General features: G+C 48.4%; 1 protein-coding gene across 11 annotated transcripts in view; it reads left to right on the top strand.

Annotated features, from left to right (window-relative positions):
- Positions 1 to 13,692, top strand: part of IL1R1 (interleukin 1 receptor type 1) — a 100,647-nt gene that overhangs the window by 49,412 nt on the left and 37,543 nt on the right. For 2 of the 11 annotated variants that reach the window (XM_036873107.1, XM_036873109.1), the window contains exon 1: positions 4,219 to 4,517. The exons of 3 other annotated variants lie outside the window; for them this stretch is intronic. In XM_036873107.1, coding sequence (XP_036729002.1) covers positions 4,248 to 4,517 — 270 coding nt within the window. In that variant the 5' untranslated portion in view covers positions 4,219 to 4,247. Of the gene's footprint in view, positions 1 to 3,981; positions 4,072 to 4,218; positions 4,518 to 13,692 lie in introns of those variants that run through there. 6 more of the 11 variants (XM_036873111.1, XM_036873120.1, XM_036873119.1 and 3 more) reach the window with 6 other exon arrangements.

Below are 13,692 nucleotides of genomic sequence, written 5' to 3'. Positions count from 1 at the left end.
CAGGAAAGACTGTTAGATTTAAAACTGTGTTTAAGGAAAGCAGTACTTTTGTTACATAGCTTGCATATGACTAAGCACAAAGGTTTCAATTGGCCCTGCTTGGATGACGTGGGAAAGCTGGTAATGGCTGCCTTTTGGATGGTGATGGATGATTTGGTCATTGGTGCTTTTATTATGTGTTGAAGCAATCATCAAATCAAAGACAGCTGGTATAAAAGAGAAGGGCTGCCAGTCTGGTTCTGTTAGGTTACTAACAGTTCTTGGAAGTTACTAAGTCTCTCGGCCTCTGGAACTTGCTGCGCACTTTCTGTGTTAACATGGGAAAAACCAGGTACAAGGAGCCTCTGTGGTCATTTGCCTTCATTGAACAAGATGAAAGCTACAATTAGAACTAAGAGTTGGCAGGGCAATGTCTATCTTTTCTTCTTCATAAAGGAGGTTAAGAAATAGTTTATTGTCCGTGGAAGTCTTCTGATATTTTATACTTTCTCCCCAGCTCTCCTCTCTAGTTCACACTTGGCTGTCTGATTGGTAAAGGTCTTACAAAATCAGAGGAACTTGAGCAGAAAGGTGGTCACAGAAGCCCACACACGACTGCATAGAGGACGGGAGCCCTCAGCCGATTAAAACTGCGAAGTATTACATGGAAAGAGACATAGGTTTAAAAAGTGATTATTTGGAGCTCAGTGGATGGAAAATGTGTGAAAGGAGCAAAAAACTAGGCCATAGAAGGAAGTCCATCTAGGACAGTGGTTTTTAAATCTATCTCAGGGAACGCTGTGGTTCTGTGAGCAGTTACTGGCAGTTCCATAAATAACAAAAAATAGGCGTAGCTAGAGTCACAGAGGCGCAAGTGTAATTAAAAAAAAAAAAAAATTTCCACAACTGAAGTCAACTTAGCTCATGAATCCTCATTTCCATCTGAGGCCAGAAGAAAATCTTGCCAAGTTGCAGAGTTGTTTAGTCTCTGCTGGGTCAAGGCTCCGTCTCTTTGGGGAGACAGCACAATCTATTCAGAATTTTCCCTCTTCAAGTGGCTTTTTTTCCCTGGACGGTAACTGGGGTTCTTCAGGGGTGGTGGGGGTGGAGGTATGGACTGCTTGGGGCTTGTCCTGGCACCTGGATAGGGCTTCTGCCTGCTGGTCAGCCCTCTGGACTTACAGCCCTCAGCTGAGCTCCTGCTTGCCCCCTACTGGTCCCCAACTGCAATGGCTCATCTCAGTCCCTCTGAAGCCCCCTTGGAGGGTCTGGGACGCTGAACACTCGAGGATACACCGGACGTAGTGAGGCAGCCTGGCCCCAGGTCCAGGCAGTTCTGCTGTCGGGCTGCCCCTCGGAACAGGCCATGCTGGACCCCAGACTTTGCCATGACATGGGTGGTGTCCAGGGCCACACCAATGGGAGCCCAGGGGTGCCTCTCTCTTCCAGGGTCCCCTCAGTCTCTTCTCCTGGGAGGAGGCTAGGGTGTCTCTTGTTTGGCGGTGGCGGAGAATGGGGGTGCTGGGCCCCCTCTCAGCGACCTTCCAGGGTCAGTAAACACCAGGCGTCTCCCCTCTGCTTTCCTTCTCACATGCTGTTTAACTCTGCTCCTTTGGGTGGGAAAAATACCTTTCATTCTTTACATGACTGTACATCCTTCTGAACTCGATGGTTTATGATATAAAGTCAAGGCTCAGAGTTCTCCAACACTTTGGCTTTGGGGATTCAAGGAAACAAGCATACAAAGGCTCCCTCTTTAAAGCCGTCAAGGCTAGTGTGAATGTTTATAATGGACAATCCTTCAAAGTGTCATGCCTCACAGGCCATGGGGAATGTCTTGTGTTTCAGATCACCAGAGCATGCTGTACTGGTCAGTGGGGTGCTATTTCGTGTGCATTATTAGATATTCCTCCTAAGAGGATCATGTGATCTGAGCAGCTTGACAGGTCGGGGAGGGGCTGAAAATCCTCAGGGATATGGTCTCTCTTAAGGAAGGTGGCCCGGGGTGGCAGACAGTCAGGTCTCCCAAAGGATAAGTTTCAGAGGTGGGAGGGTAGTGAGGGACACACACTCCAGGAGGGGTCCCGAGGCTCTGGATGTTATTTCTGTTCCTCGTACGGTTTTGTCAAGTACACCTGTCATCATTTTCATGACGTGGTCTCTGAACTGAAGCACACGCCCGCATCCAGAGCATCTGTGCGGTGCTGAGACCAGAGCAGAGGGTGATGTAGGGTGACAGTCTCCACCTCGGGAAGCCTCCAACCCAGGGTGGAGTGAGGCAGGTGGACACACCTGTTACCCAGGAGAGGAAACAGAGGGAGGAGAATCCAGGGAAGGTGGTCAGCATGGCTTTGTGAGGGAGGAGATGAATTCATGGTCCCAGTAGAGCAGTGGCTATAGGTGAGAAGGTCAGGTCTTCAGATCCCATCCCTATAATGGGGGGTATTTGAGGGTCCCACCTGGGTTTAGGGGCCCCGGTGTCTAGTGGAACAGCTGGGGTAGGGGTAGATGGGAAGCATCGAGAACATAAAAGAAAAATAAAAGGAAAGTATAATTTTTTACTTCTACATTATTGCACAAATCAATTTTTCTTTCTACTTGTGCACTGTTCAAAAATCTTCATTGTATAAGTAGTAAGACAGTTTATCGCTCGTGGGATAGTTCTGTGGTGTCGAAATGTGTTAGTTTCATTCACTGCCACTCGGACACACTCACTGAAGTATTTTCAGGTGGAGGATACAGAGGGAGGGCATCAGTGTAGGAGCTTGGATGCACACTTGTTCACAATCCTGCGTGCACGTTGGAATCATCTGGGAGGTTTAAAAACCCTGAGGTTTGGGCCTCAGCTGCAGAGTTTCTGATAGGACTGATCTGAGCGTTGGGTGGTCCAGATGCCCTCGGTGATTCTAATATGTGGGCCAGGTTTAGAGAACGGCCACCTAAGCAGGAATAAACTAAGAGATGGGACATGTGATGAGTTCTTATAATACTATGTCACCAGCCCCAGATGTGAGCCAGTTCCTCTGAGAAAGAGGAACCATACATGTTCTAGAACCAGCTAAAATAAAAAGTGAGAAAATGTCATCATTCGAGGTCACAAGGCAGCATTAGGGCAGAGGTGCTGCTGCTGCTGTATCGTTTATGCTTTTTTCCATCGCAGAATGATCTGGAGCAGCTGAGGCCCAGGTTATCTCAATTCTTGAGTTTCTGATGTGGATATCAAGGGATGGGTTAGGGAAAGGAGTGCCTGCACAGCCTGGAAGGGATACAGGAAGGGGTGGTGTGTTCTATGAGGAAGGAAACAATCATCATTTACTCAGTGTCTCCTGGAAGGATGGCCTGGGTGGCTCTCAAAACAAGCTGGGGTCCAGTCACTTGCTGGAGGCACGGATTGGACGGGGAAGGGCCGCTTGGAGCCGAGCGCGCGCTGCCAGGACCCCAGCATCCTCCCCTCCCCCCAGCAGAGGTCTAGGTGTGACCCATTCATTGCATTCCTCTGAGTTCAAAACGAACTACCAAACGTAAAATAGATAGCTAGTGGGAAGCAACCGCATAGCGCAGAGAGATCAGCTCTGTGCTTTGTGACCCCCTGGGCGGGGGTGGGATGGGGAGGGTGGGAGGGAGGGAGATGCAGGAGGGAGGAGATGTGGGAACATATGTATATGTATGACTGATTCACTTTGTTATAGAGCAGAAACTAACACACCATTGTAAAGCAATTATACTCCAATAAAGATGTTTAAAAAAACAAAAACAAAAACGAACCGGTTGGGTAAGTAGGTTTTAAGCTTAAAAGCACACGAGGTCTGGCCAAGAAGTCTGGTATCAAGACTGTACCACTTGCACTGCTGCTTTTCCATTCAGGCGCTTAACTGTAACAATAAAAGTAGCAGGTGATTCGTGTAGTATCAACTCCGCGCCTGGCCCAGGTTTACAGCATTAAATCCTTTAATCGCCCCAACCGCTCCACGAGGTGGGTGCTGTTACGATCCCTTTTCGCAGAAGAGGAAACGGAGGTTCGCAGAAGTTCCGACTCGTCCAAGTTCACAAAGCTCCGGAGGCCGGCCGCCGGTCAGGCTCGGGGACAGAAGGGTGAGTGTCGCTGGAGGTGGGAGCCGGGAGCTCTGTTAGAAATCGAGCCCAGGGACCCCGCCGTGGAGGGGGGTAACCGACTGGCGAGGTCTCGGTGAGTCGCTCCATCTCAGTCCGGGGGGAGCGCGCGGCAGCCGTCCGGGGTCCCCCGCGGGGATGCGCGGGGATGCGCGGGGATGCGCGGGGATGCGCGGGGATGCCCCGGGAGGGCGGCACCGGAAAGGGCTGGCCGTCTCCCAGTCTCCCGAGTTGGGCGGGGTGGGAGCCGTCCCCGCCCCGCGGAGCCCGAGCCGGAGCCGGAGCCGCGCCCGCGCTTCCCGGGCGCGAGGGCGGAGCCGGCTGGGAGCGCACAGCCCGGGCCCGAGCGCGGGGATGTGATTCTCCCCCGGCTCCCAGGGCGCCCCCGCCCGGCCGGCCTCCCCGCTCGCCGCCCGCGGGGCGCCCAGGTAGGAGGACGCTGGGGCGCGGGGCCGGAGTTCAGGCGGGTAGGGTTTGGCAGGGGGGGGGGGGGGGGGGGGGGCGACTGTGGCTTTGGCACCTTCGCAGAGTCCCCTTTCCCTGTGCAGCGCGCAGAAAGCGTCCTTTCTGTTACCCTTGGTTGTCAGTTTGTTGTGAAAGAAGGTGATGGTAGTTTGATTTGTGGGTTTATTTTTTTTTTTGGCGGGGGAGTTTTTATTCCTGTGTGAAGCGGGAGTAAAAGTTGTTCAAATCTGTCTTTGGGGAACTTGGCAATCTTTCTGGAGGGTTGTTCTAGGGTGTGTCTGTAAATTGCTTCCAGGCGGTTTAATCCGGCCAAATTCAACTGATTTGGGAGTGGCCGTCTTTGGGGTTTAGGGTCAAAAGTGTTGTCTTCTCGAGAAGATAAGGTGTGAATTCCCTAAACACAGTGGGGAAGGGTAGCTTGTGGCCCCTTCAGATGAAGGATGATGCTGGGTGGTGAAGCTACGGACACGGAAGACACTCATTCACATCAGGCATGTCCAGCACTTTACAGTTTATAAGGCCCTTTACACTTTTTTTTTGACTTCAAATCTTTTTATTTGAAAGTATTTTGTATTTGATTTGTGTTACCAACACCCTAAGTAATTTTCTAATGTAAAGACAAGTTTGAAAAGGTACATTATTACATAGGAACGGAGCTTTAAAAAGATATGGACCAATCCTGAAAGCAGCATGGCATGGAATAGTTATTTGACACTACATAGATTAGCACTTTGTCCATTTTATCCATATATATTATTTATAAGGTGCCCAAAATAGAAGGTTTAAAATTAGGTTAGTGATTATTTGTTTTAATATTTTGAATTTAATTAAAAAGTAGCTACGTTAGATGTCTTTGTATGTGTTTAGGTACATTTGCACATCTGCATGTGTCTGGAACTATTATATGTATATATACGTATATACAACTCCTGACACAAACCTGAATTCTAGGTGTCAACGCTCCACTTTTTAAACAGGAAGAACCCGGGGCTTGGAGAGAATATGGTGCCACAGAATAACGATTCCAGTCGAGGTCTGTGGGAATCCAGAATCCACTAAACCGCACCACTTTCTTCTGCCATGCGTGGGGGCCACATCCATTCAATGTGGTCAAACACTGTACAGTTCTTTTAGATTTACTTAAAAGACAGATGTGGACATAGGTAGAACTGGGGTCTAACTGGTGAATAGGGAGATCCCATTTCTGAGCTCACATCTAGCCAGTGGTTGGGAATCCAGTGTGGCCTCGCCTGACCTAGAGGATAGAATTGGGGGGACACCCGGCTGCAGCCCCCAGGGGACTTGGCTGCTCTGCCTGAAGCAGAAACCAGCACATCTGGGGCCTGCAGGTCCGCCCTCTGCTAGAAGCCTCTGGGTTTGTGCTTTTGACACGAGCCTCGAAGGCCCTTTACACTTACTGCTCTCTTATCCTCCCAGCAGTCTTGTGAGAGACATGAAACTATCACCCTCCTGCTCCAGCGGAGGAAGCAGAAGCTTAAACAGGGTGGTTAACTTGTTGGAGGGCTGGCACCCAGAAGGAGACAGAGACCTCTGGACTCCACACCCTATGGCTTCTACTTTATGGCATGATAGTTCCCAGTGGTCCTGCCTTCCAGAGCTTCTGGAAGGTGAATGTGCAAAATGGGACTCTGGGACCGTTAAGAAAATGAGAACTACGGGTGGTGCTGGGGAAGGTGGCTACCATTTCCCCACCCAATCTGCTATGCAGCTACAGGCATCGTTTTCTCTCTGGACTCCTTTTAGTTTCTTATCTAGTATATCCTATATAGTATTTCATTTAATATTCTGTATTCGTATCCTACCTTAAGTTTTGTGCTAGACAAAAACGTGGGGCCTTTGGGATGGGATTTGATGGAGAAGGGGTGTGGCAGTTGTGTGGGAGCCCTGATTTGTTGTGTCTTGTTTGGCTGGGTGCCATTCTGCTGTGTGTGGAGCATCTCCCGCACCTGAATGTCCTCAGGGGGCCTCCCTGCGGTTCCAGAAAGGATACTTGACCTGAATTCTCACATGAATTTGGCAGAGGCAGGAAAAACCCTCCTCGTTTCTAATAGGCTCTGCGGGGCCCTTTGTGGGCTTTCTTTTATGGCTCTGAAACACGTAGCATCTTGAATAATTCCTTCACTGTTGGTGAAACACTATTTAATTTTAGATTCACTTAACAAATGTTTATTGGATGTCTACTGTGTGCCGGGGACTGTTCCATGTACTGAGGATAGAGCAGTGAACAAGATAGATGCAAACTCCTGTCCTCTAATGGATGGGAGTCCTCTGGATGAAGTCACAGGACATTGGAGGTCTCTCTGCATAATGCGGTTCTTGGAAATTTGCCCCCTTGGACAAGGTGTGGGGAAACGGACTGCCCTCAGGCAGGACATCACTTGATATACTCTGGCTCAGCCATGGCTTTGGACCAGGACAGATGGAGAGCCTGTGACAGGGATGCATCGGTGGGAGGTGTGTCCACCTGGAAGTAGGTAGAGAGGTTGTGGAGAGAACATGTCATTGATCAAAGTGGCAACGCTGGACAATCGCAGTGAAGCTACCATAGCATAGCGGGTAGGGGAACGCAGAGGTTGTTATTATGATGGTACATGATAGACTCAATGTGAACTTGCCGCTTTGAAGGACAGAAGTCATCAGGGGCTCTGCCCCACGATGCTCCCCATCTGCTGCTGTCAAGCAGGCACTTGCTTGCGTCTTCCTGTCGGCCCACCTTTGGATTCGGCGCTGTCCCCTCTTTTACGCATGCGGCAGAGTAACAGAGACAATTTTTTCATTCCTACCTGTTCTGGAAAGGATTTGTAAGATGCTATGAATTAACAATGGGAAGAAAGTAAAACAAGAATGGAGACAAAGAGGAGTCTAGAAATGTATAAAAGGTAAAGCTTGATGAACTATGTACTTGTTTTTATTGAAGTAGAGTTGACTTACAATAATTCAGGTGTATAGCAAAGTGGTTCCATTATTCATCTATATAGATATTCTTTTTCATATTAGTTCCCATTATGGGTTATTACAAGATATTGAATATTGTCCCCTGTCCTTGTTGTTTAACTATCTTATACGTAGTAGTGTGTATCTTGTAAGGTGACCCAAGCGGGGCTGCAGGGGCAGAGGAAAGCACAGTGCCCGGCCGTGCTGGCTCCTCTGCACCGCCCCGGGGCCCTCCCAGCGCTGCTGGACCGGACGGCAGAGCAACCTAACGAGCATCTCGGGGTGCGCCCGGGCCCTGGTGTTTCTAAAGCCCCCAGGGTGGTTCTAATGAGTAGTCAAGGCCGACAGCAACAACACACTTTCCTGCAGGCAGTGGGAGAGGGGACACCTGGCAGAGCACAGCTGCCGGTGTCTTCGAGATGAAAAGGAAGTCCTCAGGAGATGCAAAAGCATTCTTGGTAGAGAGAAGCGGGAACTCTCTCCTGAAGGTCCCCATTTAAGAGGTACAAAGAGCGAGTTTCAGGGCATCTCTTAAGGGACCCCCGCTAAAAGTGCCGTTTGGTGCATTTCAGCGGGACTCAGGGTGCTGTTGATGGGGGTGGAGGAGCATCTTGGCACGCCGGGCTCTGCACCTCTGGCTTCCCAAACCAGAGAACTCATGGATCCCTGAAAATACAGCCGATGGCTCCTGACCAAGAGTCAAATTAAGAGTTAGATGCTGTCACTTCAGACCAGTGCTTCTCGCCTCATTCGAAACCCAATACCCCCTTTGAATGCGAATATGGTAAACACCCTTTTACAATTCCAAAATGATATAATAAAACTTACCTACAACATAATTTCCAAATAATCAATATAATAGTAGACGTAAAGAACAAGTAAAGTAATTTGGGTTAAAGTGGTGTATTCTGGTGTGTGAATGCTTGGGCAGAGCCACACCAGGACCTGTGAGGTCAGCGGTGCTTTATGCAGACCGAGTGTGAGGACATGGGGCGGCTGCCCGTGATGAGGACTGACTCCTGATCAAGGTCTAAGTGGTGGTCCAGGGCCAGTCCTCCCTCTGTTATCACAGTGGTTGCATCCCCCGGAAAATTCAGGGGGATGAAACTGTGCCAACAAAATATATTTTATCTAAGTGGAGCGTGGAGTGGGGTGCTAGGCTCCCAAAGTGGTAAACGATGCTTCTGTCACCATGAATGTCTGCAGTACCCTGGAAGTCAAGGAGGATGAGGGACAGGTCTTCGCTGGGTAGGGCCGTTCCCGATGTGTAGCGTCCATTGTCTCCGCCACTAAATGGCTACCCAAAGGGTCCCCTTCCCCACAGTTTCCAAAATGTGCTCCCTCAGGGGAAATGCTGGCCCCGTGGAGAACCACTGCTTTCACTGCATCACTAGGTGATAAGCGATGAAAGCGCCAACGCGGGTGTGTGCCCTGAAATAGCAGGGCACTCATAGTAGCAGGTGTGAGCTGGCCGGCGGGATGCGTGCGCGTGAACTGTCAGAGGGTCGCAGAGGAGGTGATAGAAATCAGACCGGTGAGGGCCGCATGCAGCAGGGTTGGGGGCGGGGGTGAGTGCTCAGAGGTACCCGGGAACTTTAGGGGGGATGGAAACAGTCTATATCCCAATGGAGGTGTTCCTGGTATATACAGTTGGCACAGTTTATGGAATTGTACACTTAAGATTTGTTGTGTGTTTCATCATATGCATATTTTACTTCAATTAAAAAAACCCACAGTTGCACAGAAACGAAGACACAACACAGCCATAAATAAATAAATTAATTAATTAAAAAAAAAAACCCCACAGGAGTGAAGACACTGGAAGATTCTTGTAGAGACTGTCTGGTCCTCTGAGACTCACCTGTAGTCGCCACTCTGTTCTCAGCTGACCAGAAGGCAGTGCTCGGGGCATTCTGTCTCTCACAGTTGACTTTTTGCAAGTCCTGTGTGGCCGGACTCAGCTCAGAGCCTTTGGCAAGTGTCTGGGTTGGGGCTATGCTTCAGGATGAGATTCTGGAAGGGGCAAGGCGGTGCCCTTAAAAGGTCACCAGGGATGGAGACCACAGTCACTCCCATCACCGGGTCTGGTTTCTCTTGTCCAGGAGCCCAAGGAAGGCAAAGTGGAGACCTTGCCAAACTCCAGCCTAGCGGTCAAGCCCACTCCTGTCTGTAGCCCTCTTGTGACGGTAATTACTCCCTCTGTGCCTCATTTTCCCCTTTGCCCTTAAAACCCACATGACACCACCAATCTGGTGGCTTTGAGCCGTGTGAGAGCTGAATAACTTAGATTTCCTAGCAACACCGGAAATCTCTGTGGCTATTTTTATTTTATCTTCATGTCCTGTACATGATACCCTTATGATAAAAGAAAAAAAAGCAACTTTCCTTGTCCTGTTTGGGTAGATAAGTCAAATAGTTCTGTGAGCTAGCCTTTTGGATCTGTCCCCTGAGAGGAAGATCACCAACATTTCAGGGTTTTTTGGATTTTCTGAGAGGATAAGTGTTCCTTTTACCTCTGTGGTGGGAGTGGTTTTGTTTGCTCAGAGCTGTGGAAAGCTTTTTCTTGGGGGGAGATCTGTGACAGCCATGCCGACCACATAGTCGGGGTTCAGGATGTCTGTGTGTTGTTCATCTCTGCAGAATGGGAACAGTCATCATGTCACGTCGGGGGCACACCGTGGCGACCCCCAGGCGGTCACGTTCATGTTCTCCTTCCCCGTATGGAGCCGTCCTGGGGCCCCCTCCATCCTTGGGGCTGGGCTGCTCTGTGCGCCTGGCCTGGTGGGTGTGAGTCTGTGGGACCCCAGTGCATCCGTTTCTCATGGTTGGGACGGAATAGAGACGACCGCGGTCCTTACGCAGGATAGTGTCTCTCCGATCTTACCTCCAAAATGCTCCTCTTGGGGAGTGAAGAGTAGGTGCTCAACCCAGCACTCCACGGTATCACCTTAACGGATAGTTCTTTGCCTCATGTTTTTTTTTTTTTTTTTTTTGACTGACACCAAGCATTGTACATGGATGACCACAACAAAAGCAACAATGATTGCAATTACCAAACACGAAACACACTCATGCTATGTCATAATATTGGCATTCAGTCCAGTAATCCTCCACTGTAACAGCGCCTTTACTTTGCACTGAAAATTGATTTGTATATTTTTTGTCTCTCAGTCCTTGTGGGATTTTTTTTTTTTTATTCAAACAGAAAGTCACAAAAATTATAATCATCCTCAGCGGTTCACTCAGTCCCATGTAATTAATTATTTTTTTCATCTTGATCTTTTGTTAGTACTTTTATGAGTTCATCAGTTTTTCATTAGAGTTCTGAAAATGCTTATTCATTCAGTTCAGCAGTACAGTCAGTTACCAGAAACCTGTACTTGTCAGAGTCTTTTCCATGAATTCCTTGAAGATGAAACCCTTTTATAGGAACATTTTTGCAAAAGCATCAGAGTACACCCAGAACTGTCTGTAAATGACAAAAGACTTAAAAATGACCACAGTTAAAGATTTGATGAAAGTTCATAATAATGCAGTTGACAAGAAAATTAGTTATTTCTGAGATATACATTTTAAGGTAATAACTAGGATTATGACTTATAACATTATACCAGAACATATAAGATTTTTAGAAATTTCATGTAATGTCTGAAACATTTATATTAACATATTTGCATACAAATAACCCAATGAAAGTTTAGTATTAGTTGTTTTGTTTGTTTTTTTATACTGTAGGTTCTTATTAGTCATCAGTTTTATACACATCACTGTATACATGTCAATCCCAATCGCCCAATTCAGCACACCACCATCCCCACCCCACCGCGGTTTTCCCCCCTTGGTGTCCATATGTCTGTTCTCTACATCTGTGTCTCAACTTCTTCCCTGCAAACCGGTTCATCTGTACCATTTTTCTAGGTTCCACATACATGCGTTAATATACGATATTTGTTTTTCTCTTTCTGACTTACTTCACTCTGTATGACAGTCTCTAGATCCATCCATGTCTCAACAAATGACTCAATTTCGTTCCTTTTTATGGCTGAGTAATATTCCATTGTCTATATGTAGCACATCTTCTTTATCCATTCGTCTGTTGATGGGCATTTAGGTTGCTTCCATGACTTGGCTATTGTAAATAGTGCTGCAATGAACATTGGGGTGCATGTGTCTTTTTGAATTATGGTTTTCTCTGGGTGTATGCCCAGTAGTGGGATTGCTGGATCATATGGTAAATCTATTTTTAGTTTTTTAAGGAACCTCCATACTGTTCTCCATAGTGGCTGTATCAATTTACATTCCCACCAACAGTCTTTGCCTCATGTTTTATCTCTTGGAGACTTTTCTTTCCTCTTCATGACATAGCCCTGTATCCTCTAATATAAAAATGATAACTCCCCCTAGAAAAGCTTCAGGGATAATCCTTACCCCTGGAAGACGGGCTCTGAGTTCCCTGGCCGTCTGCAGCTTCTCTGGGGGGGATTTGTGGCTCTAGTTTAAAAAAACAAGGACTTGTGTAAACACAGAATTCTAAAGTAGTTCCCACCATCGTGTAGTTCCCTGGCTTTATAAGTTCCCAAAACTGACATTTTTGGTCTGAACAATATCGACTGTTTAATAGCTGGTTGAATGCCGGTAACAGGTGAACATCATAATTATGAGCTTCATTTTAATACCGTCATCCATTCCCCGTGCATGTTTCCACTGATTTTCAATAGAACATGTGGGTGGTGACATTTCATGAGCTGAAGAACCTGCCTTATAGTCCTTGCTTTCCCCAGGGGCTCATCCACTGTACCTGCTTAGTTATAGGTGAATTAGTTGGAGCGTCATTCTCTGAATATTTTCCCATGATGTCCGATATACGTGGAGGCCATGTTGATTAATGTTTGGGATGAGAAGTTGTAGTAAATAATGCCGTCCGTGTCTTTACGCGGCGCTCAGTGTGGAGAGTGAGTAGGCATGAGGTGGAAATGTGGAAAGTACCGTTAGGATTTCCTTTTATATTTAGGAGGCGGGGCTCTGCTACTTAAGGTCCCTGGAAGAGGATGGGGCCCCCTAGTGTTGTCATGTCCCTCCTTGGGTTTCTCCAGAAACTTCCCTTAGACCTGGCAGGAGAGATCCCACCCAGGCCCTGTACTTTGGAGGGTTCTCTTCTGTTTCTCAGAGCCGGCTGCTGGCCTCGGCATGGCTAGGAGTCTGTAGGGCCAAGATGGTCCAGGGTCCAGGGATGGTCCAGGGGCCCAAGAGCCGTGGAATTCCCTGCCCAGATAACCTGGACTTGGATTCTAGGCCGTGTGCAACCCTCTTTCCTGGGTTGTCCACTGGGGACTCCACTGCCTGAGGGCCTCCCTGGTCTGCAGAGTGGCCAGGGCCAGTCAGGAGGATGTGTGCCTGTATGCACACTCAGGGCCCTCACAACATGGGATGGAGCTGGGGGCAGGCCGGGGAGTCAGGCTTGGAGTTTACTGTAGATAGAAACTGCTCAAGCCCCACTGGGCACTGCCCCCTGTAGACCCTGTGTGGGACGGTGCAGCCCGGACCCTGGGCCCACGCAACAGTGTGTCTTCATGCATCTGGGGCGCATCTGCTGTGCGCCACCTCAGTCCTCTGCCTGGCTTTTGTCCTGGAAGGCAAGAGTCACAGAGAGGGGGAATTCCTCAGAAACAAGAAGGAAATTCCTTAGAAACAAGAAGGAAATTCCTCAAGAATAAGAAGGCCTTAATAGATGCTCTGTGGCCACAAAGTAGGAGCAAATGCCCTGCCCCGCCCTTCACTGTGGCTCTGGGACTTGAGGAAACCCCTTGGGTTCTCATGACAGCACCCCACCCCCATGTCTCTTTTCCTTTGTCTGCACTGGGTGTGGAACTTCTTGCAGTGACAGCAAGGCACTATGGATAAAGTCAGTCCTTCCCGGAAGGGGGTGCTTTGGTTGGGGCCAGTACGCTCACTGTAAATTCTCATGCTTAATCTCTGTTCTTATAAATTAGCTCACGTTGAAGTTTCTCATTCTGGGTCTAGGAGGAAATTGCTCTGTGCCTCACATTTGTACTTTCACTTTGTCTTTAAAAGGCCACTAGCCTTCTGTGTATGTTCCATGTGCCACATAGGCATGCTGTGATTACTAGTTTCCAAACGGTATCACCAAAGAGCAATGGGAGCTGTGCTTGGGGAGCTCAGCAG

The sequence above is a fragment of the Balaenoptera musculus genome, chromosome 13, assembly GCF_009873245.2.
Source record: "Balaenoptera musculus isolate JJ_BM4_2016_0621 chromosome 13, mBalMus1.pri.v3, whole genome shotgun sequence".
Classification (NCBI taxonomy): Eukaryota; Metazoa; Chordata; class Mammalia; order Artiodactyla; family Balaenopteridae; genus Balaenoptera; species Balaenoptera musculus.
The sequence above is the reverse complement of the archived record's forward strand: the minus strand, read 5'-3'. Positions and strand labels throughout refer to the sequence as shown.